Below are 22,786 nucleotides of genomic sequence, written 5' to 3' on the forward strand. Positions count from 1 at the left end.
CCAACATCCATGGAGACAAGACTTCAGTTGTTCGGTTTGATCCATCATCGTAGGTAAATGTCACTTTCTATCATCAATTGATTGAGTCTTATTTACCTAACATACACTAGGCCAGAAATCAGCCATGTTGTTTGCTATTTTTTATGATTCACACAGTAACCAAAGCTGAGTCACTAGAAAGCAGCAAAGCGCATATTGAGAGATATTGAGGGTCCTATGTAATACAGCTTAGAGTACAAGGAAAATGATTATTTCTTCTTGACAGGATACATGAAATCAGATCATAGAGGTTCCTTTGATGACAGGAAATCCACCTCTAGATTTGTTTTCTTTTTAGGATCTAGTCCTATCTCATGGGGGAACAAGACGTGGAAATTTGTTTCTCAATCTTCCTCTGAAGCAGAATATTGCACAATATGAGGAGCTGTCGGCGATGCAGCTGCATTGCTACTTGCAAGATTGGGTGTACCACAAATACATCAGACGATCCTGTAGTGCGACAATTAAGGTGTTTTATAACTTGTTTGCAATCCACTATTTCATGAGCACACAAAATACATCAAGGTTCAGTACCAATTCAAATGCAAACATGTTCAACAATGCAACATTCAGCTCCAATTTTCTCCACTCGAGATCAGCGTGCAGATATCTTCACCAAGTCACTTGCATGTGAGAATCTTGAGGCATTCCAGGAGTCTCTCTCTTGTACTTCTAAGACCCTGAACTAATTGAGGGGGGATGTTAGAATAATTACATCATAGTATATGTAAATAAACCAATGCAAATGAGGCGTTCGGCAGTACCAAACTTACAAGTAGAATACATTTAGTCCATTCTATTATATTCTCAGAACAGTTTTGAGATCCTAATCTATAAGAACTAAGTTAACTTTTCTGTATAAAATATGCATATGCTCCGATGAATAAATCAAGAGTGCTAAGTGTATATTTGTGCTACGAAGTTTTGTATCCTACGTCACTATGGAATAGGTAGTGTTAGCCAACAGCAAAGTAATGTACATGGCAAAGGATTGTGTAAAGATGGGATGTCCTTTATTCATATTTGTAATTCTATGAGTTAAATTGTCTTGGAGTCCTTGCTCTAGCTTATAGAAAGATCTAAAGATTTGTCCATGATTAGATCTAGAGAACTATTATGCAAAAACATCTAATGGAATTGAATCTTAATCCTCATCAAACGTTCCTTTATCATCAGCTTTGCTCTTGAATTGGAAAGCTCTTTCAAACAGAGCTGTACAGAATATCTTATTCTTCTTATCTAATAGCCTTTGACTTTTCCTCCATCTCGCATTATTAGACTGTGCTGTGTATTCTATGCTTACTTATACATCTTATGGCTGGAATTATGAATATAAAAATATGGGGAGCATAAATAGTTGTATCAACAGTGTATGATCTAGTTTATGAATCTGCCACAGCTCTGAATTTCAGTCAGAAAATTGTAGTTCACGTTGACCCTGCAGATTTTGGGACTCATGCAAGCCAGCAGTAAGTTGTAACAATGTTTCCAACCTGGTAACTGCAATTTATGACAGTTCTGTTGTGTTCTGCAACTTTTATCATCAGTCACCTCTTTTCTTGACAATTGTCATTTTCTTTTTCCATTTTTTATGAAAAGGTTTCAATGGTCTTCTGAAGTTTGTGTGATTCTGTAACAAACTGACCATCAGACTTTACAAAGCAACATAAGCTGTTTTTTCCCATGACTAGCAAACTAGCCATAACATTCTTGGCATCCTATTTTTGGTTGAAAGTACAATGCATAAATGCAAAAAGAATGAATAGATAAAAATAATAATATATAGATATAGATGTTAAAAACTATCTATCAGTACAGATCCTGGAAAGTTTCACAAGGACCAAGGAAAAATAGATTTCTTGATTCTACACAAGGTCTATTTAAAGTTAACAATTTCAAGAAACCACTGCATGCATATAAGACTAGGTAAGAAGCCATACATGTTCTTGTATCTAGCCCTATGTAATTGAAGTTGAAACTTGAAACTTAACACTGTTCTGGGGCTCCCAGGTCCGCTATGCCAAACACTTACCATTTGTCTTGAGAGATCTCACATTAACATTCCCTGGAAGTCAAAAGGTTGGAGTTGTTGGGCGCACAGGAAGTGGCAAATCTACTCTCATTCAAGTTCTCTTTAGGCTTATAGAACCAACAGAAGGAAAGGTTATTATCGATGGCATGGATATCTGCACAATAGGTCTACATGACCTTAGATCCAAATTGAGCATCATCCCTCAAGAGCCGGCAATGTTTGAAGGAACAATGCGAGTTAATCTAGATCCACTTGAAGAATACTCAGATGTCGATATCTGGCAGGTAAGCACTATAAGCCCAAGCCCCAGAACTCATATGACATGAATCTTTGCAGTCATTTATAAGTATTTATGATAACTAACGTTTTGTAAGCTTATGTGAGTGTCTTCCCAGCAGTACTAGGTAAAAAGATACGATGAAGCATTGGGTATGTTTTGTAAAAAAAGACGGCAGTTACTGAAAATTGTTTAACTGGCTTGTTGTTTGTTTGCCAATTCTTTCTCAGGCTTTAGATAAATGTCAGCTGGGGGACATAATACGGGCAAAGGAAGGAAAACTAAATTCAACAGGTATCTTGCATTATTTTACATGCTTAACAATGTTTTTATTAAAATCAGGATATATAACCAACCTATACTATACACTCTAGCAATTACTCTTGAATCTCGAGTCTCAACAGATAGTTTCAATGTATCAAGTGGCCTGATAACAGACAATGCATATCATTGCACCTAGATAACATGATATTTCATTTAAATAAATGAATATTCGACCAATAACATATTTGATATAAATGAATGCTGGAGCAATGCAATCTATCAGAGACTCACATGATGTCTCACGTCACATATTTATAATACTCCCAAGGTAGTTATATTATTGAGTGATATTATCTTAACACCCTCTTCACAGAAAATAACATTTCTGATATTTTACCACGTCAATTGAAAGATTCCCAATGTATGAATTTTATATAATCAATATATTTACAATATCAATATCTATTGTGTCTTACCTTATTGGTACTCTATTGACTATCATAACCCTCATTTTGAAGGTAGACTCCACCTGACTTCACTAATAAATTGCATTGTCATCACCCACTTTTTTTTTTCAAAGGTACAGTGTAATTGCTTCCACTTGTTTTTCGAAGGTAGACTCTGGTTGGCTCCTCTAGCTAGTAACTTCACCCGGCAATCCTTTCCAGTAACATTTTATCTCAAGACATTTGCAGCTATTCAGAAAAGGTAGTCTAAACTGGCTTCATCATCAGTCTTCACTTCTTTTTGGCACCTTTTATTTTCGTGGATAAAAACTACTGATGGTGTAAACTGAAAAATGTTTCTTCTGAAAATATTTTCTGTGCCAATGGGGCAAATATTTTGTTCTGAAAATGGTGACTAAAATACAGCTTGATTAATCACCTCTGCTTTTAGTATTTTTTAGAAATTAAAAAATACATCTTTTCTTGTCCTCCTGGAAGAGGCCTGACGAGTGAATTGTGCCCTGAAAATATCTCCAGACTGCCTGGACATCTACTAAGTTACAAATCTTTATAGAAACTTGCATGTTTCTGCATAAATTACTTTCATAGAGAAATAGGAGAGCATTGTTTTCATACACACCAAAAACTATGTTGAGTGATCTCTGTAACCAATGTAATAGTACACATAAATACATCAATCTTGCCTTAAGATAGACACTATCTGAGCACTCTAACAAACTGTTGAGAGAATATTTCAACCAGACACCAAAATAAAAGCCAATTAGTTGGAGAGAATCTCTCTTATTCAACCCGTTCTAACAACTTAATAAAAACTTAGAATAAAACTATTCACATAGAGATAAAACTCTACAATGATCAATAATAATTATTAATAACAACTACAACTTTTAGTGTGACCAAGTATCACACATAAGACAAGTAGGAGTTACTCATCCCAACACTCCCCTTTAACGAGTACTTGTCTCTGTTAGGTCAAGCCTACATCACCAATCCGATGCATCAAATACTCCACCAAGAGTTGAAGACACCTCTGATCAGCAAAGTCTATTTGGTCCAACCTAGGACTTGCATCTCATACCCCATTCATGTAGACATTAGCAAACTGTCGAAGTCCATATAAAGGAACAACCATGTACCATAATACCTGGGTACCTAATCACTGCAATAATCGATCTAATAGGATGGCCTTCAAGTACATGATTCGATCAAACCTTTCGATGAACTTCCCCTAAATGTATATAACATTTTTTGTTTCTAGGCCTAACACACCTCCCAAAGTCTACAACCAAAACAATCCAATCATAGAGTATCCAACCAACACATGGCCCACTCCTCAAAGTGTTAAAAACTTGATCACAAAGGTCATACCAAACAAGACATCCTAATCATCAAGGACACATGACTCCATCTCATCGAGGCACTAGGCCCCAGTTGCAAGCTTTCATAATATCACCTAGGTACCATAGAATACTTCTCCCAAGTACCAATTCTAGATAAGATACAAAGTTAAAATTTTCAAGAACCAATATATACCATCTTAGATTTGTTAAAAATACAAGGTGTGATTCACGTTTCCATATGGTCGCTTGATTTTATTGAACACAATACATAAACTTTAGTGTAATGTTCCAAAATAGGAAAAACAGTGATATGCAAGTAAATAACAATTTTTCACCACAAAAAATTTAAAACAATTAGAATACTCCCATAACAATAAAAAATATGGAAGCAGTTGAGCCATTTTATTATAAATTAGTGCTAGAATAAAAATATGGAAGGAATGCACCTAGGCTTGCCTCAAAGGCAAGCGGACAAAAGCCCAGGGGAAGCAATGACAATCCGAAGCTACAAGAAACTATCCAACTGTTGCACTGCACAGTCCCTAGCAATTTTGCACCGTCTGCTGCAAAGATATGGCTGAAAACCCCACTTCTGGTGCTTAGAAAATTCTGCAAAATTATTTCTAGACTCCTCAAGCAAAACCCACAAAAACCCAAAAATGGTTTGGACTGGGTTTGACCTCCAAAATCGACCCCCAAAAGGCCCTACGCGCTCCAGAACTGTTGAAGCACACTGTCTGTCAATACACCAGCAAAATCCTCCTCCAACACTCCAGAAAGGTAGCAATCATCTCCTCTAATAATTCCCTTATCTCTCCCAGCAAGGAACAACTCCAATGGCTAAGTCTTCACCTCCCACGTGTGCCTAGTCTCTTCCTTTTGCACTGGCCCAGGGACTGCGAAATCCTCACTGAAGAAGGCTAACTTCATCCCAAAACTCACTCAAATGAACATCAAATCACCAAGGCTTCTTCCCGGAATTTCTCTTGACGATAGCTCCTTTGAAGAATGAAAAAGACCACAACTCGATTTCCCGATTGAGTCCTCCAGAGATACACGCCACTGGGAAAACTCTAAATACAGATGCTGGAAACCACACTGAAAATCACCTCCAGAAGATTATAGATGAACCTCTCTAGGGTAGCACTCGAAGTCCCCCGACGAAAGGGTGAGTTATCTACTCGGAAAACTCATGCTAAACAACAAGTGACTCGACTACACAGCTTGAGCATCTGAGAAGAAATTCGATATGCCAAAAGATGTCCAAATGAAGAGTGTTGCCTCCCTTTTATAGATTTCGTGGAGCCTTTGCCTTCTTTTTTCCCTCCTTCATGGGTCCCTCACCAAGCCTACAATTTTCTCTCTCGTGCATTTTGAACCATAGGCTTAGGGAGTGTGTATTTCCTTGTGTGGGTGACCCCCACATGCTACTAACAAAAACCCAAAATAACTTACTTCTAACTCCTAAGTCTTCTAATAAAAATCGAATGGGCCCCGTCTCCTCCAAAATTGGTCCCAAATGTAGAAATTAATTATGTTCCAAAATAATTTAGGAAGGGACATTAGAGTCTTCCCCTCCCAAATGTTGCTTGTCCCCAAGCAACTTCAATGTTGGCTGCTCAAGTATGTGCTCACCCTCCCAAGTAGCATCCTCATTCGGCAAGCTCTTCCAACGCACCAAATATTCTCTGATTGTCTAAGCTTCCTTTCCCTAGTCTCCAGGATGGCTTCCAGTTCCAAAATCAGATGCCCCTCATCATCAAGCGGTGGCAACTCCACAGCTGCTGTAACCTGTTGCCCCAACACCCTTTTGAGGCATGAAACTTGAAAAATATTATGGATCTTGCTCCCTGGTGGTAGCTCCAACTCATAAGCCACCTCTCCAACCCTCTTGAACACCCTGTAGGGCCCATAAAATCATGGTTGCAGCTTCTTAGCCCCCTTCTATTTCAAGTGGACCGTCAGTATGGTTGCAATCGAAGGTACACCATGTCCCCCTCCTTAAAATGCCTCTCAACCCGGTGTTTGTCAGCATATATATTCTATCGATTCTGAGGTGTTTTCAAATTATCCTTAAGAGCCTTGATGATGTCTTGGCTCTCTAGGATCCAATCTTTGACCTTTGGGGCCCGGCTGTCTCCAAAAACGATGTCAGCAAAAGATAAAGCATCATAACCATATAGAGCATGGAAAGGAGTCATACCAATTGACATTTGATGTGTGGTGTTGTAGCAGTACTCTCCCAACTGCAGCCATCGAATCCATGCCCTTTGTTGCCCTGTCACATAGCTCTTAAGATAACCCTTTAGCCATTTGTTTATCCTCTCTGTTTGGCCATCAGCCTGTGGATGGTAGCTGGTGCTCAGGGTGAGCTTTGTTCCACTAGCCTGAAAACTCCTACCAGAATCCCCCCCATAAATCAACTATCTCAGTCACTAAATATAGTCTTGGGGAGTCTGTGTAGGCGGAAGACCTCCCTAAAGAATAGATCTGCTCCCTGAGAAGCCGAATACCGTGTCAGAATGGCAAAGAAATGTGCGTAATTGGTTAGTCGGTCGACCACCACATAAATGCAATCCTTTCCCTGCACCGAGGGAAGCCCCATGATGAAATCCATAGAGATACTTTACCATTTCCCTTCAGGAATGGGGAGAGGCTGCAACAATCCTATTGGATGGGTCAACTCCCCCTTGTTCCTCTGACAAGCCTCACACTCCTGCACATATCTCAATATGTCCCCCTTGAGGCCCTTCCAAGTGAAGCGCTCTCTCACTGCCATGTAGGTCTTCCTGAATCCCTGGTGCCCAGACAAAGGGGAATCATGAGCTACACGAAGGATACGCTCTCTCAACTGTGACCCAGAACCAAAATATGCGCCCCTTGTAATATATAACCTCTTCCATCACTCAGTAGCGCTCATCTGTATAACTGCCCTTCAAGATCTCGCATGCCCGGCGATCCTTGGAGTACTCCACTAATAGTTGTGCCTTCCAGTCATGGCAAATGCTCATGAGTGAAAGTCCTACTGGTCTCCTAGATAGTGCATCGGCTACCACATTGTGCTTCCCCCGCACATACTCAATATCAAAATCATAGGCCTGCACCTTGTTGACCCATCTCTGTTGTCTATCGTTGAGGCCCTGTTGCCCCATGAAGTGGCGAAGACTGTTGTGATCTGTCTTCACCCGAAACCGGTTACCCACCAAGTACTGTCGAAACTTGGCCAATGCATGCATTATGGCCAACATCTCCTTGTCATATATGGAATACGACCTCTCATGAGGTAGGAGCTTCCGGCTCTCGAAAGCAATGGGGTGCCCACCTTGGGACAAAACTGCCCTGATCCCCTCACCCGATGCATTGCACTCCAATGTGAAGGGTTGCGTGAAGTTTGGAAGTGCTAATACGGGCAACAACTCATCACCTCCTTGAGGCGATCAAATGTTGTCTGAGCTCCATCTGTCCATGCAAAAGCCCCCTTCTTTGTCAGATCAGTGAGGGGTGCTGCCAACTGTGAGAAGCCCTTAACGAACTTCCGGTAATAAGTGCAGATGCCCAAGAACCCTCTCAGTGCTGTCACATATCTAGGTACTGGCCAATCCTGAATGGCCTTGATCTTCTCCTCATGCATCTTGACCCCATCTGCACTAATGATGTGTCCCAAGTAGAGCATCTTTGTCAGCCCAAACTCACACTTGGACATCTTGGCATAGAACTGCTACTCCTCCAAGATACGTAACACCGCCTCTAGGTGTTGCAAGTGCTCCTCCCACGTCCTGCTATAGATCAAGATATCATCAAAGAATACCAACACAAATCTCCTCAATTGACCTCTAAACACATGGTTCTTGCATGACTAAAAGGTGGCAGGTGCATTGGTCAACCCAAAGGGCATGACCAAGAACTCGAAATGTCCATAATGACATTTGAAAGCCGTCTTCAGGATATCCTGATACGTCACCCGAATCTAACGATACAGGACTACAAATCTATCTTAGAGAAGTACTTGGCTCCTCTCAGCTCATCCATCAACTCATCAATACGCGGAATGGGATACTGGTTCTTCAATGTCTTCTTGTTGAGGGCCCTGTAGTCAATGCACATGCATAGAGTTCCATCCTTCTTCACAAGCACGACTGAAGAAGCAAATGGATTGGAACTCGATCTGATGTGGCCCAATGCCAATAGCTCCCTGATGGCCCTCTCAATCTCATCCTTAAAGGCTTTGGGATGCCTATAGGGTGTAGTAATGACTGTGTGCACACCAGGCTCCAACTCTATAATGTGCTCAAACCCCATGCCAGGTGGCTGTCCTAGTGGTATATCTCCAAAAACTACCAGATATCTATCTAGTATAGCCTATATGTCTGGATGTGGTGGCTTGGTCTGTTCCCCAGCCTCTGAAATCCTCAGCTCTACTGCCCATGCTATGTCCCCATGCCTCAAATCGGCCTCCATCCTGTGGGCTGAAACTATCTGTGGAGGATATGAATGCATGCCTCGAAGAACTACTAGTTTACCATCCGGCCCGGTAAACTCCATCTCTAGTTTCCTCCAGTCGGTGGTAACTCGACCAAGGGAATACAACCATTGGACACCCATCACCACATTGGTGTCTGGTACATCCACCACGAAGAAATGGTCTGTCATCGAATAGTTCCCCATGGTCACTGTCAAAGTGGGGACATATCGAGTGCACTGCATAGTTCTGTCTCCTGGTACCAGAACTAAAAACCCCTCAAACTCTATAGTGGTGATGCCTCTCCTCTGGACCATCTGAGCATCAATAAAATTGTGGGTGGCTTCACTGTCTACTAAGACTGAGACACATTGCCCTTGCACTGTGCCTCTGATCCTCGTGGTCACAAAATTGGGAACCCCGCAAAAGGAGGCTAGGACTCACTTGGATGGTGAAAAAGGTGCTTCCCCATGTGGTGGTGCCCTCTCTGTCGGACTCTCGCTGTCTCCCCCACCAAACTCCAACACCACCTCATCCTCCTAATCGTTGTCCGAGAAGACCTCAATATAATGGGCCTTTCCCGCTGTGCACTGATGGCCCGATGCCCATGGCTCCCAACATGTAAAACACAACTTCCTCCTCCTGAGGTCTCTCCTGGTCTCATCGTCCAGCTGCCCTCACCCTTGGGCTATTCTCCGCACTAGAGGTACTCTAGTGTCACTCCCCTTCCAAGGGTAGGGAGTGCATGGTGGAAAGGGTGCCTAGATCTTGGGGATGGCCCCCTGCAAGTCTCTTGTACAAATCACAACCTCTAGTAGAGTAGAGGGCCTGCATGACTTCACCAGTCCACACAGTGGCTCTGTCATCCCCTCTACAAATGTGTATACTCGCCACGCATTCGACAAATCTGGTACCATGACCGAGACCCTCAGGAACTCCAAAATATAATCCTCTGGATGTCCTGTCTTCTTGAGCTGGATCAACTCACTAAAGTGAGCATCTAGATTCCTCCGATCAAAACGCTCCACTACTCTTCGTGTGAAAGCCATGAAACCACTAGTTGTATGCCTCCCCCTCCAAATGCAAAGTGACCGTTTTAATGACCTCTACCTCCATCATCTTGTTAAGCTGGAAATAGGTGTCCAGCTTCTCCACCCAAGCACGAGTTGTGCACTTGGTAGTGCCATTGTAAGTGGGGAAGTACATCTTCCCAATGGTGCACTGCAACTCATAGTTCTACGTGCCATGGCCTCCATAGCTCCTTCCCTTCTCATTCTGCTTGAGTTGGCAAAAATATTTGAAAGATAGTGCTTCTTTGAAGTTTGCTCCCATGGACTTCCACTCCCTGAAATGCTCCCCCATATGTGATTGATCATCAACTCCTCCCGGTTCACCTGGTGCCAAAGGTAGGAAAGAAGGTAGCGTGGCTCTAGTTGGCCCACTAGAGGATGGTGGCTGCGCAGTAGGTGAAGGGTGATCAAACTGTTGAGAAGCTCCTGAAGTCTCTCCAAATAGAAAATCTCGGTGAGTGCTTCGTTCCCGGTTCTGCATTTTGATCTCATCTAACATCTCCTTCTACCCCTTTGCCAAATCACTCAGGGCCTTCAAGAGATTGTCAAAGGCCACCTCTTCTCTGCTCTTGGGCTCCCCCATGTCTTCTACTATCACTGCCTTCCCACAATCCTCAGTATCTGGAGTGATCTCTAGCTCCCTCTCCCTGCTTCGGTACCTTTGCCTCCTGTAGGTAATATTTTGTCTGTCCTCCTCACTCATAGGAAATTTCCCCACGGCTAAGCCAATATCTGAGCTCTAATACCACTGTAATGTTCCAAAATAGGAAAAACAATGATATGCGAGCAAATAACAATTTTTCACCACAGAAATTTCAAAACAATTAGAATACACCCATAACAATCAGAAATGTGGAAGCAATTGAGCCATTTTATTATAAATTGGTTCCAGAATACAAAATATGGATGAAATGCACCTGGGCTTGCCTCAAAGCCAAGCAGAAAAAATCCCAAGTGAAGCATGACAATCCGAAGCTACAAGCAACTATCCAACTGCTGCACTGCGCAGTCCCCAACAATTTTGCATTGTGTGCTGCAAAGATATGGCTGAAAACCCCACCTCCGGTGCTCAGAAAATTCTGTAAAATTATTTCTAGGCTCCTCAAGCAAAACCCACAAAAACCAAGAAATGGTTTGGGTTGGTTTTGACCTTCCAAAATCAACCCGCAAAAGGCCCTACACCCTCCAAAACTGCTAAAGCACATTGTGTGTCAATACACCAGCAAAATCCTCCTCCAACACTCTGGAAAGGTAGCAATCATCTCCACTAATACTTCCCTTATCTCTCCCGACAAGGAACAACTCCAATGGCTGAGTCTCCACCTCCCACGTGTGCCCAGTCTCTTCCTTCTGCGCTGGCCCAAGAACTGCGAAATCCTCATTGAAGAAGGCTAACTCCTTTAGCCCAAAAACTCACTCAAATGAACAGAAAATCACAAAGGCTTCTTCCCAAGAATTTCTCCTGACGATATCTCCTATGAAGAATGCAAAAGACCACAACTCGATTTCCCCACTACGTCCTCCAGAAATACGCACCACCAGGAAAACCCTGAATACAAACGCTGGAAACCACACTAAAAATCACCTCCGGAAAATTATGGATGAACCTCTCTAGGGTGGCACTCGAAGTCCCTAGATGAAAGGGTGAGTTATCCGCTCGGAAAACTTTTTCTAAACAACAAGAGACCCGGCTAAGTAGCTCAAGCAATTGAGAAGAAATTCGATATGCCAAAAGATGTCCAAATGAAGAGTGTTTCCTCCCTTTTATAGATTTTGTGGAGCCTTTGCCTTCCATTTTCCCTCCTTCATGGGTCCCTCACCAAGCCTACGATTTTCCCTCTCATGCATTTCGAACCATAGGCTTAGGGAGTGTGTATTTCCTTGTGTGGGTGACCCCCACATGCTACTAACAAAAACCCAAAATAACTTACTTCTAACTCCTAAGTCATCTAATAAAAATCAAATGGGCCCAGTGTCCTCCAAAATTGGCCCCAAAATGTAGAAATTAATTCTGTTCCAAAATAATTTAGGAAGGTACATTACATTTAGCTTGTTTATCCATCATAATCAAATCTTCACTACTACCACAAGAACTATAACTAGCGTCCTTTGAGCTTAACTCTAAAACCTCTTTGTTGTTTCTAGAACATCTTTGTCATTCCTACTGCAATCTCACCATTTCGTGTCAAAATTAACTTTTCCATCATCACTTGGTTTCTTCAGCGAGAACAATGCAACTCCATTGTATCTTTAGCTACCACAATAACCAACCAATGGCTATTCACTTTAGCAACTTGCTTCCATATCTAAACCCAAATTGTCCATGCTTCTCCATTCATTTGCAAGACTGTCATCTCAAACAACTATACCAACTAGGAACCAACTATACCTTTGGGCCTGTTACCACCAAAAGTGGGTGACCACTAGGAGATACTTTTCTCCTATTCATATCTTCCATCCAACAACCCTTGAGAGCCACTAGTAGTCGATGAGGACGTGTCGTTCACATCTCCGCCACTTGTGTCAGTCATATGTTTCGTCACCCATTTGCCAAGAGCACATGTTGGAAGGTGGGCTTCTGATCAAAAGGTACTTTATTCATTTTGCAATCAGGTGCTTATGCTTGTTTGTATTTGGGAATTTTGACATGGATTATAAGGTAACTTGGAAGAAAGAAGGGTCTTGGTTGTGATATTGTTCCCTCACCTTAAATGGGGGGTTAATTTTCTATCATAGTCCAATGGGACCTCCCCTAATGGAAAAACGAGTATAGGAGGGGAACTACTTGGGAAGCCATGATTGAGATAGCGTAGCCCCATCTCTCCCTATTCCATACTTACCACATTCCATCTTACATTACAAGCCCCTATTCCACCTCCATTCTTCGGGTTCAACTAATCACTAGTTCATTGGGATTTGGCACCCACACATCCTCATACCTAAGTAGGACCTAGAAATGTACCCTAGAAGGTTGATGCAACTATGAGAAATAGAGAGAGCATGTGATGGCCACAAGAAAAACAAAACAAAATCAAAATGCAGAAGATGGTTAGGGCATTCAAATTAACATGTTGGAAAAAGCTAAGCATGAGCTCTACCTTACTCATATGGCCATCACCTAGTTCCTAGGCCAATGTTGCCCTATCTCATAGAAGACAAGGAACCCTTACATGTCCCAACCCCTAATGGGCGATGAACTGCCCCATCCCTAAGGGGGTAATAACTGTTATACATCATACAAAGCAAGCTCTCATTCCTTGAGCTACGAGCAGTAATACAAAGAAGAATCAAGAAAAAGTAAAAGGCATTTAGAGGGGTGGAAAAACAAAGGCTGAGGTAACTCATGCATCCACAATTTCTCCCTCCTCACATCTATACACCTAGGATGAGGTACTCCATCATAGTCGGTCCCTTTGACCATGGCACTTGGCCATGAAGTCTTTTCCCCTCCGTTCCATCATTATTCACATGGCACCTATCAATTGAAGGGTGGACCAAGGACATGTCACTTCCCCTTGGGGGTTGAGAACACCTAATAGGATAGTCTATTAACCACTCCTACCTAGGGAGGTAACACCATTACATGACTAAGGCCCCAATTTTGGAAGAGAAGCCTTATATGAAGTGTTAATTTGCCCATTTCTTTCAAGCTTGGTTCACTTAGATGCAATAATGATTAAATGTACCTAATGGTGAAAGTTGCAGCACTGGATATTGTGTGTAATTGACAGGTGGTTCCATCTATAGGTCCTGGCAACTTTGTTAGAAAATCAGAAAGACAGAAAGATTTTCTTTATATAGATAATTACTTCTGACTTTCTTTATCTTTATGTTCTTCTTTTATCTTTTAGTTCATCAAGCAATTACCAAAACAATAGCGCAAAGATCACAGACACCAGATATAGGCGGATAGCCAGGGCAAAACCACTATCTAGGGAAAAACCCAGTCAACAACTCTTCTTTAATAACTTCCTAAGATAAACCAAGACTCTTGACCTAGACTTCCTCCACACCAAGTTAGCCCTTTCTTCCTTCTTGCAGATGATAACCCTTCAACAACAACTTCGACCTAGTAGCAACAACTTCGACCCAACAATTAGCAGCAGTAGCAACAGAAACTTCAACTTGACAAAAGAGACTTCGATCTCCTAGAGGAATCCACACAAGAGAGAGATAGATAGCCCAAAATTTTGGTCTTACCTTTTTCTTCCTTCTTCTCCAACTTCACACTCCTTTTAGCCTTCTTTTCCTACTTCGCACTTTTACAGCTCTTTCTTCTAGATATCGAACGTGTGTGAGAGAGAGTGAGTGCTCCAAATGAATTCAAACTGCTCCAATATATAGGCTTTTGGTGAGGTCGAATTACCTAGTTTGAGGTCGACTTGGTGTGGAGGTGACAAATAGCTTATTTGACTCAATATTAATTCTTTTTACGTGATTCAAAAGCCCAAGAAGAGTCTCATTAAATGTACAATGACTCTAATGACTCAGTATAAATCCTAGAAGTCCTCAATGGGGACTTTGACTTAAAACATGATGACCCAAGCATGAAACTCATGCTTTAATAAGTCATAAAAATAATAAAATTCTTTTTCATTCTTTTGATAAATACATTTCATTGTGACTCAAATACATTTTATGAAGACCGAACCTAGTTACATTCTTCAACACTCCCTCTTAAGTTGGGGGGTATTCATAATAACAAGTACAAGGAAGATCTCAAAACATATGAACTATGAAGAGTTTAGGCACCGCAATGCCATGGACTAGATTCCTGACTAGGGCAATCTAGCCAAGGTCCTCCCACAGTTTAGGCACTCAAGGTGCCACAGACTAGATTTATGACCAAGGCAATCTATCTGGGTGGGACTAAGATGGACTAAAGCTTTTAGCCTCTCTAGGTACAATCAGTCTTACTTGCTAACCATCAACCCAAAGATCCAGGTGTGTATCCGAGGTCAAAGCTATATGACCAACGCCACCGTCCCTACTTCGAGATCTAGACATCAACATACAGTGTTGGCCTGATGTCCTCCCAGGCAATGTGTCACACACAAAGCCTTAATAAATCAATCTCTCCCAATCAAACAAATCGATAAAATCAAGCATGCTTCCAAAACTTAGAGAGATTTACCTGAATGATCACAACCCCAATCAGTGACAAACTTTCAAATACATAAGTAAACACAAACCTTTGGGGTCTTCAGACATCTTGATGCTACCTCATAGTTCATCACAGTAGGACTTCGAGGTTTCCCAAACAAAAACTTTTCAAAGGTTTATTTAATTATTTAGCTTCCTTTCCTACTTCACATGCAACAACCAAAACCAGTTTTCCTTCTTTCAGCAGCACCTCAAAATGCATTCTCTAATTTCTTCTTTCAAGGTATTCATCATGACTATGATATGCCCTCCCTCTTAACTAGAGGGATTTCTTTTATCCAGGCTCCCTTCTGTCTATAACATCGTAGAATATTTCATGGCTTCCATCCTTCTTATCAGAGTCATCGTGACCATCATCATTCATATAACTTTCTTCGTCATGCTTATCAACTTTTACTTACAAACATCTTCATTATCTTGAAAGATTATGTACCTACACAACTTATATAGCAAGTGTTGATTTTGGGTAGCATCGGATGTGATCTAGCCTTGAAAATTGGTGGAGAGGCTAAGGCACATGAGATCTCCAAGACCCAGAAATTGTTTGGAGAAATTTCACCGGGGTGAGAAAGTTCTAAGTGACGAGGATCAAGCCATTTCTAATCTTAGCCGTTGATTAGGGACTTAATCTCAGTCGTTGAATCGTTAATAGGAAAGTATAAGAGGAGGCTTGAGGTTCAGTTGGAGACACACCAAGAGAGATGAAGAATTCGATTTGCTGAGGTGAGGTTTGCTGAGGAAATCGAGTTAGTGATCAGTTGCAGCGAGGGGCAGTTCAACAAGGGATTTTCATCCAACGCTGAAGAATACATAGCAAAGAGGCAGTGAATTGTTGGTAGAGACAACGCGGGCCCAAGAAGGGTTAACGTAGAGGTCAAAGGAGGCAGCACAGAGGATGCAGAGGACCATAGAGGTTGACGTAGAAGCTGTAGAGACTGACGCGGAGGACGCAGAGGGCTTCAGAGGCAACGCTGGGAAGATTCTGTGGGGCAGACTGAGAGCAGATCAGTCGAGAGAGGATGACGCAGTTCCTAAAGAGTGACGCAGTTCTAGAGTAGTGCTTGGAGCAACTTTCGCTGTCTAGCACAAGGAACAGTGAGAGTCACTATGGGGTTGATCATCCGGTTGCTGATTTGCCGGAATATTTGTCTCCGGATAGAGGTACTACTACCAAGCACATGCTCTATTGGGTGAGCCAATTCTGGCACCCTACTTGTATTCAAGAATCTGCTTAATAATAAAACCCTCATATCTGTTGCACCGGTTTTCCCGCATTGGGTTTTTCCGGGGACGGTTGTCCAAAAATAATTGTTTCTGTTTACTTCAATGCATGATTTGTATATCTGTGAACGCTGCATTTATGTTTACTTCGATGTTTATGCAATTAAATATTTGTTAATGTAAAGAACAAGTAGAAGATAGTAAACCAGAAATTGCAATAGGGATTTGAGATTTTTGATGTGTTAGATTCAAGAATTTTCACATGGTATCAGAGCGATTGCAAATCAGAGGCGTCTGAAGACACCAGCCGAGAAAATCTGAGAATTTGCAGCAGAGAGGCAACTGTCCCGAGAGATAGCGCTGTTCCAGAGCCAGAGACGCAGAAGGAGGAGGGACGCAATGCAGAGAAGGTGACGCAGAGGCTCACGCGATGCCAGCGTCAGTACTCTTAACCCAGGTGAAGGTGACACAGTAGCTAGGAGGAGCCCACGCAGTAGCTGCGTCAGCTATCCAGGCCAGTGCAGAGGCAGAGGGGGGACAGATCAGACCTACGCAGTGCCAAGTCATCTTTCTCAGCCAGGAAGGATTGACGCAGTGGCCAGGAGGAGTTGATCCAGCTCTCATTGTGATTGCGCAGAGCTAGAAGGGCTCAGATTCTTTAGTTGCCGGGGCTAAGGGAGCTGAGCAGATTTTGATTTGTGGAGCTGGTGGGACGTTGTTTCTGTGAGTGCAAAACAGTGTCTAAGGAGATTGAACCAAGGTAGAGGGAAGCACTACCTCGACAGATTTCTAGCCAAGAAATCTAGATCCGAGTTGTAGCGGCAAAGGAGGATTGGAGAGGAGTGATTCGACAGTTGGCCAGAGGATTTCCGAGAGGGAAATCAAGACTCAGAGGGAGTCTAGAGAAGAGGAGCAGAGATGGCAGTGAATGGATTGAGGGATCAGGACAGATTGGACGGGGCTTCCAATTTTGTCATCTGGAAGGTCAGGATCCTAGCAATCCTGGATAAACATTGCATCAAGGACTATGCCTTGAAAATAGTTGTTGTACTAGTTGACCCTAATTCAAATGAGAATTATGAGGAGGCTGAGGCAAAGGCGAAATGCATGATTCTAGACGGGGTTAAGGATCATATCATACCACATATTGCTGAGAAGAACACAACAAGGGAGATGTGGTAGACACTAACCACCTTATACTAGGGCTCTTCCGTACAACGGAAGATGTTATTAGAGAATCGATTGAGGTCATATTAGATGCAGAAAGGAGAGGAGATAGATCCATTCCTTCTCAAGTTGCAAGGAATTCGTGACCAGCTTACTTCCGTGGGGTCTACACCGGATCCAGAGTTTATGGTCAGGATTGCTCTAAATGCAGTCTCCGAGGATTGGGAGACGTTTGTCCAAAGCATTTTGGGCAGAGCGACTCTCCCTAGTTGGGAGGAGATGTGGGCAGCTCTTTGATAAGAAGAGATCAGGAGGTTGACTAAGGCGGGGAGTAGCGTACGGGAATTCGGATCAAGAAAGAGGAGGATGCATCACTAGCATCTACGGGACAGCAGGGAGTTCAGAAGAGGAAGAAGAAAGATATCTCAAAGGTCAAGTGCTTCAACTGTGGGGAGCTGAGACATTATGCCTCTCAGTGCCCCAGGAAGAAAGGCAAGGGAGAAGCTTCTGACTCAAAGGCTACTCCAGCAAAGGCGGAGAAGGATGTCGAGACTAATGACGATTGTGCCATGAGTGCTCATGCGCCTCTAGAGAAGAGGTGGGGAGACATTGAGCTGTAGTCGAGAGGACTACAGAAGAGGGGCAGGATCCTTGAGGTGCCCAAACTCTTGGATCACATCTAGCTATGGGAGCCCTTAACGACAATAGCATGATGACAGGTGTTGGGTGGAGCAAGGTGTGATGGAGCGACAAGGCAGTGCTAGAGTGCAAAAGTCTGTAGTAGCGCAGTGGAGGTTGCAGTAGTGCGAGAGGCACAAAAGAGGTTGCAGCAGCGCAGTGGCAGCAGAGGGAGCACAGGATAGCAACAGAGGTAGCTTCAGCATCACGAGGCTTCCAGACTAACCAGGATGTCAGTATTTGGGTGAAGTCAGTTACTTACTTCTCGGTAACTGAGTTGTAGTGCAGTAGTTAGCAATGGCAATGCTATGGGCAACATGATGCAGCATGTTGAGAGGGAGCTGCAGTACAGATGTAGCAATGGCAGTGGCAGTGTCATGGGCAGCAGTACAAGAAGCAGTAGTGCAGTGGATGTGGGGCAACAGGCCAAGCATCAGCACAGAGGACCGATGCGGAAGATCAGTGTGATGCTTCTATGGTGAAGCATTGCTAGAGCACATTCCTCGCTAAGAGGGAGTGTTGATTTTGGGTAGCATCGGATGTGATCTAGCCTTGAAAATTGGTGAAGCGGCTAAGGCACGTGATGTCTCCAAGACCCAGAAATCGTTTGGAGATATTCCATTCGAATGAGGAGTTATTAAAATAATTAATATTTTTAATGGGATCCTAAGTCTAAACTTAGGAAAATAAAAATATTAATGTGTATTAATATAATATGGGTGAGAAAGTTCCAAGTGATGAGGATCAAGCCAGTTCTAATTTTAGCTGTTGATTAGGGACTTAATCTCGGTCGTTGAATCGTCAACAGGAAAAGTATAAGAGAAGACTTGAGGATCAATTAGAGACACACCAAGAGAGATCAAGAATTCGATTTTATGGGGCGAGGTTTGCTGAGGAAATCGAGTTAGTTATCAGTTGTAGTGAGGGGTAGTTTAGCAAGGGATTTTCATCCAAGGCTGAAGAATACATAGAAGAGAGGCAGTGAAGTACCGGGAGAGACAGTGTAGGCCCAAGAAGGGCTAACGCAGTGGACGAAGGAGGCAGCGCAGAGGACGTAGAGGGCCATAGAGGTTGACGCAAAAGCTGTAGAGGCTGACGCAGAGGATGCAGAGGGCTTAAGAGGCAGCGCTGGGAAGATTTTGTGGGGAGTACTGAGAGTAGATCAGTCGGGAGAGGGTGACGTAGTTCCAGAGTAGTGCCTGGAGCAGCTTTCACTGTCCAGCACAAGGAACAATCAGAGTCACTGTATCATCCAGTTGCTGATTTGCCGGAATATCTGTCTCCGGATAGGGGTACTACTGCCAAAGACATTCTTTGTTGGGTGAGCCAATTCTGGCACCCTAGTTGTATTCAAGAATTTTCTCAATAATAAAACCCTCATATCTGTTGCACTGTTTTCCCGCATTGGGTTTTTCAGGGGACGATTGTCCAAAAATAACGGTGTCCCTTGTGTTATTGTTTATGTTTACTTCAGTGCATGATTTGTATATCTATGAATACTTCCTTTGTGTTTACTTCGATGTTTATGCAATTAAATAACTTGTTAATGTAAAGAACATGTAGGAGATAGTAAACCAGAAATTGCAGTAGGGGTTTCTGCTGTGTTAGATTCAGGAATTTTCACAGCAAGTACAACCAAATCCATAGAAGTATGAAGTTAACCATATCACAATCATATAAAAGTGGAAGCGTTAGACTTTAGACACTAGATACCTAACATTAGTTAGGTTCATAATCATCGAGAGACACATACTTCACCTTTTTTCCCAAGTTTGGTTACAAACCCTAAATCACATTAGTAGCTTAGACAAGATATTAATCTCATTATATCTAGGGCCGCAATATCTCTTTCAACGATATGACAAATTCTTTTATAACATATAGCAAACCCTAGAAACAATTCAAACAAGTATAATTCAACAATGCATCTAACAACTTTCTGAATTCATATGTTAGATTTCTACTAGGATTTAGTGCAAGATCCTAGATTTCATACATGAGTTATTAAGCTTCAATAATAAAAAACAATCACAACTCAATTTCAAATTTCAACAATCTTTCATAAATCTCAGATTATCACAATGTCATCATATATTAGAAAATTGAACTTCTACTAAGGTTTAGTTACAAAACCTTAGAATTCACAAACACTATCATCCTAGAGTATCAAACTTCGACTAGGGCTTAGTTCCAAACCTTAGGACTTATGACCATCAACAATTAGGTCAACAATGAACACATATATCTAGGATTTCATCATCATGCACAAGCATATCATAACAACATATGTTAGTCAAACCCAATGACACAAACACATTCAGACATCTAACATATTTGATTAGATGGACAAACATATACCTAGGGTTTCATTCCTAGGACATTATCTAAAATAAGGGTCTTGCTTATACACCCTACCAAACCCTAACGATCTAGGGTTTCAATACATAACACAACAAACCCTAATTTATCAAACTTCAAAGGTTTGGGATTTTAGACATCACCATTCAACCCTATCAAGTTAGGGTTTTTATAACCATACCAAAACCCCAAACATGAAAACATTTTCTTTAAACTTCATCTATAACCCTAAGTAGGCTAGATACCCTTAAGTTAGGGTTTTACAAAGAACCTTTTTAGGGTTCCACAAGAATAATCAAAGATATGAGGAGGGTCGATTTATCTAATGATGAATCACCCGATCAAGAATCTTTATGATTCAAGAGAGCTAGGCACAATAATGTTAGTAATGTAGAATAGTTTATCAAGAATAAATATACCTTTGTCATGAAGATAGCGAAACTTGTAGTCTAAGATATACCTTTTTTTCTTAACAAACCTTGTAATTCCAATGCTTTGTCTTGTGAGGCCTTCTTCCATAATCCATGAGTATTCAGCAAGCCTTACAAAAATATGAATAGAAATGTGATTAATATTTAATGTAAAGAAACCTAGATAAGTAAAGAAAACCAAAAATGAAAAGGTAATGCAAGGAGTAAGATACTTATCTTTGGAAGTTGGTGAGGGCTCCCTCCAAACTCGAGGGATACCTATAACCTTATAAAAACAATTCAAAAATGTTTTTCCAAAATATGTTAAACCTACAAATACTAGAAATAAAAAATGAAACAACTAAAGCTTAGAGTAAAGGACTTAGTAGTGTAGGTCCCTTATATCTGATTCTTCGGCTTTATTCTTCTTTGGAGATGCTTCTTCAGCAACATTAGCTTGGTCCCTATTCCTTTTCTTATTCTTTGGATTGTCAAGACAATCACTTTTATAGTGACCCATTTTATGACATTGGTAGCATTCTATTTTGGACATGTCTACCTTCCTTCTTGGCCCTTTTGACTTCTTGAAGTTTCCTTTCTTGTGATAAGCAGAGTATGCATTTGAAACTTTCTCTTCTTCATTATTGGTTACTAATGAGATTCTCATCTCTTCTTGGTTGCAGGCATTCCATAATTGTTCGAATGAAGGAGTTTCTTTCCAGTTGTTGAGTCCTGAAGCAAAAGCACTCCAAGTAGGTGGCAATCCCAATAATGCAGTAATCACTAGCTCTTTTTCCAGTACAATCTCATCTATGGCTTAAAAGTCATCTCTAATTCTATTTATCCTTACAAATAAGGAAGCCACAATATCATCTTTTGTCATTTTTGTGGTCCTTAGTTCATTCTTAAGACTTGCTACTTGACCGATGTTCTTGATAGTGAACAATTTTGATAAGGCTTCATACATTTCTTGAGCATGGTCTATGTTGGAAATGTATGGGACAAGATTGTCCTTTATACCTTCTACCATTAGTGTCATAGCCAATATTTCTGACTCTCTAAACTTCAATTTATCTGCATCACTAGATCCTTCAATAAGTTCCTTTACATTTCCTCTGACCAAATCTAGGACTTTGTTCTTTTCAAGAATGAGATCAATTCTTTTCTTCCATGACCTGTAATTTGATGCTCCTAATTTTTTCTCTCCCTTTATTGTGTTAGACATTGTCCTTAAAGATAGTAAACTTCTTTCTTTATAAGTTCTCGTTATATGATCCCTTTCTCAATCCTTTCGAGGTTTCTTAGACTCCTTTCAGTAGATCCTTAAACTGCCTTTTTCCTTCTTTACCTTAGCTCTGATACCATGTTAGAAAATCAAAAAGGCGGAAAGATTTTCTTTATATAGATAATTACTTGTGACTTTCTTAATCTTTATGTTCTTCTTTTATCTTTTAGTTCATCAAGCAATTACCAAAACAATAGCACAATGATCACAAACACTAAATATAGGTGGACAGGCAGGGCAAAACCCCTATCTAGGGGGAAAACTAGTCAACAGCTCTTCCTTAATAACTTCCTGAGATAAACCAAGACTCTTGACCTATACTTCCTCCACACCAAGTCAGCCCCTTCTTCCTTCTTGCAAATAATAACCCTCAGCAGCAACTTCGACCCAGCAATTGGCAGCAGCAGCAGCAGTTGAAACTTGGACTTGACAAAAGAGACTTCGATCTCCTAGAGGAATCCACCCAAGAGAGAGATAGATAGCCCAGAATTTTGATCTTTCCTTTTTCTTCCTTCTTCTCCAACTTCACACTCCTTTTAGCCTTCTTTTCCTACTT

General features: G+C 41.6%; 1 protein-coding gene across 1 annotated transcript in view; it reads left to right on the forward strand.

Annotated features, from left to right (window-relative positions):
• The first annotated feature begins 2,018 nt into the window (after positions 1 to 2,018).
• Positions 2,019 to 22,786, forward strand: part of LOC149153155 (putative ABC transporter C family member 15) — a 37,353-nt gene continuing 16,585 nt past the window's right edge. Inside the window, exons 1-2 of the mRNA XM_089440554.1 lie at positions 2,019 to 2,355; positions 2,579 to 2,642. Of these exons, the coding sequence (XP_089296680.1) occupies positions 2,218 to 2,355; positions 2,579 to 2,642 (202 nt within the window). The 5' untranslated portion in view covers positions 2,019 to 2,217. The remainder of the gene's footprint in view (positions 2,356 to 2,578; positions 2,643 to 22,786) is intronic.

The sequence above is a fragment of the Pinus tabuliformis genome, chromosome 9 (assembly GCF_031772625.1).
Source record: "Pinus tabuliformis cultivar Carrire ecotype Pingquan chromosome 9, CPIR1, whole genome shotgun sequence".
In the NCBI taxonomy this organism is placed as follows: Eukaryota; Viridiplantae; Streptophyta; class Pinopsida; order Pinales; family Pinaceae; genus Pinus; species Pinus tabuliformis.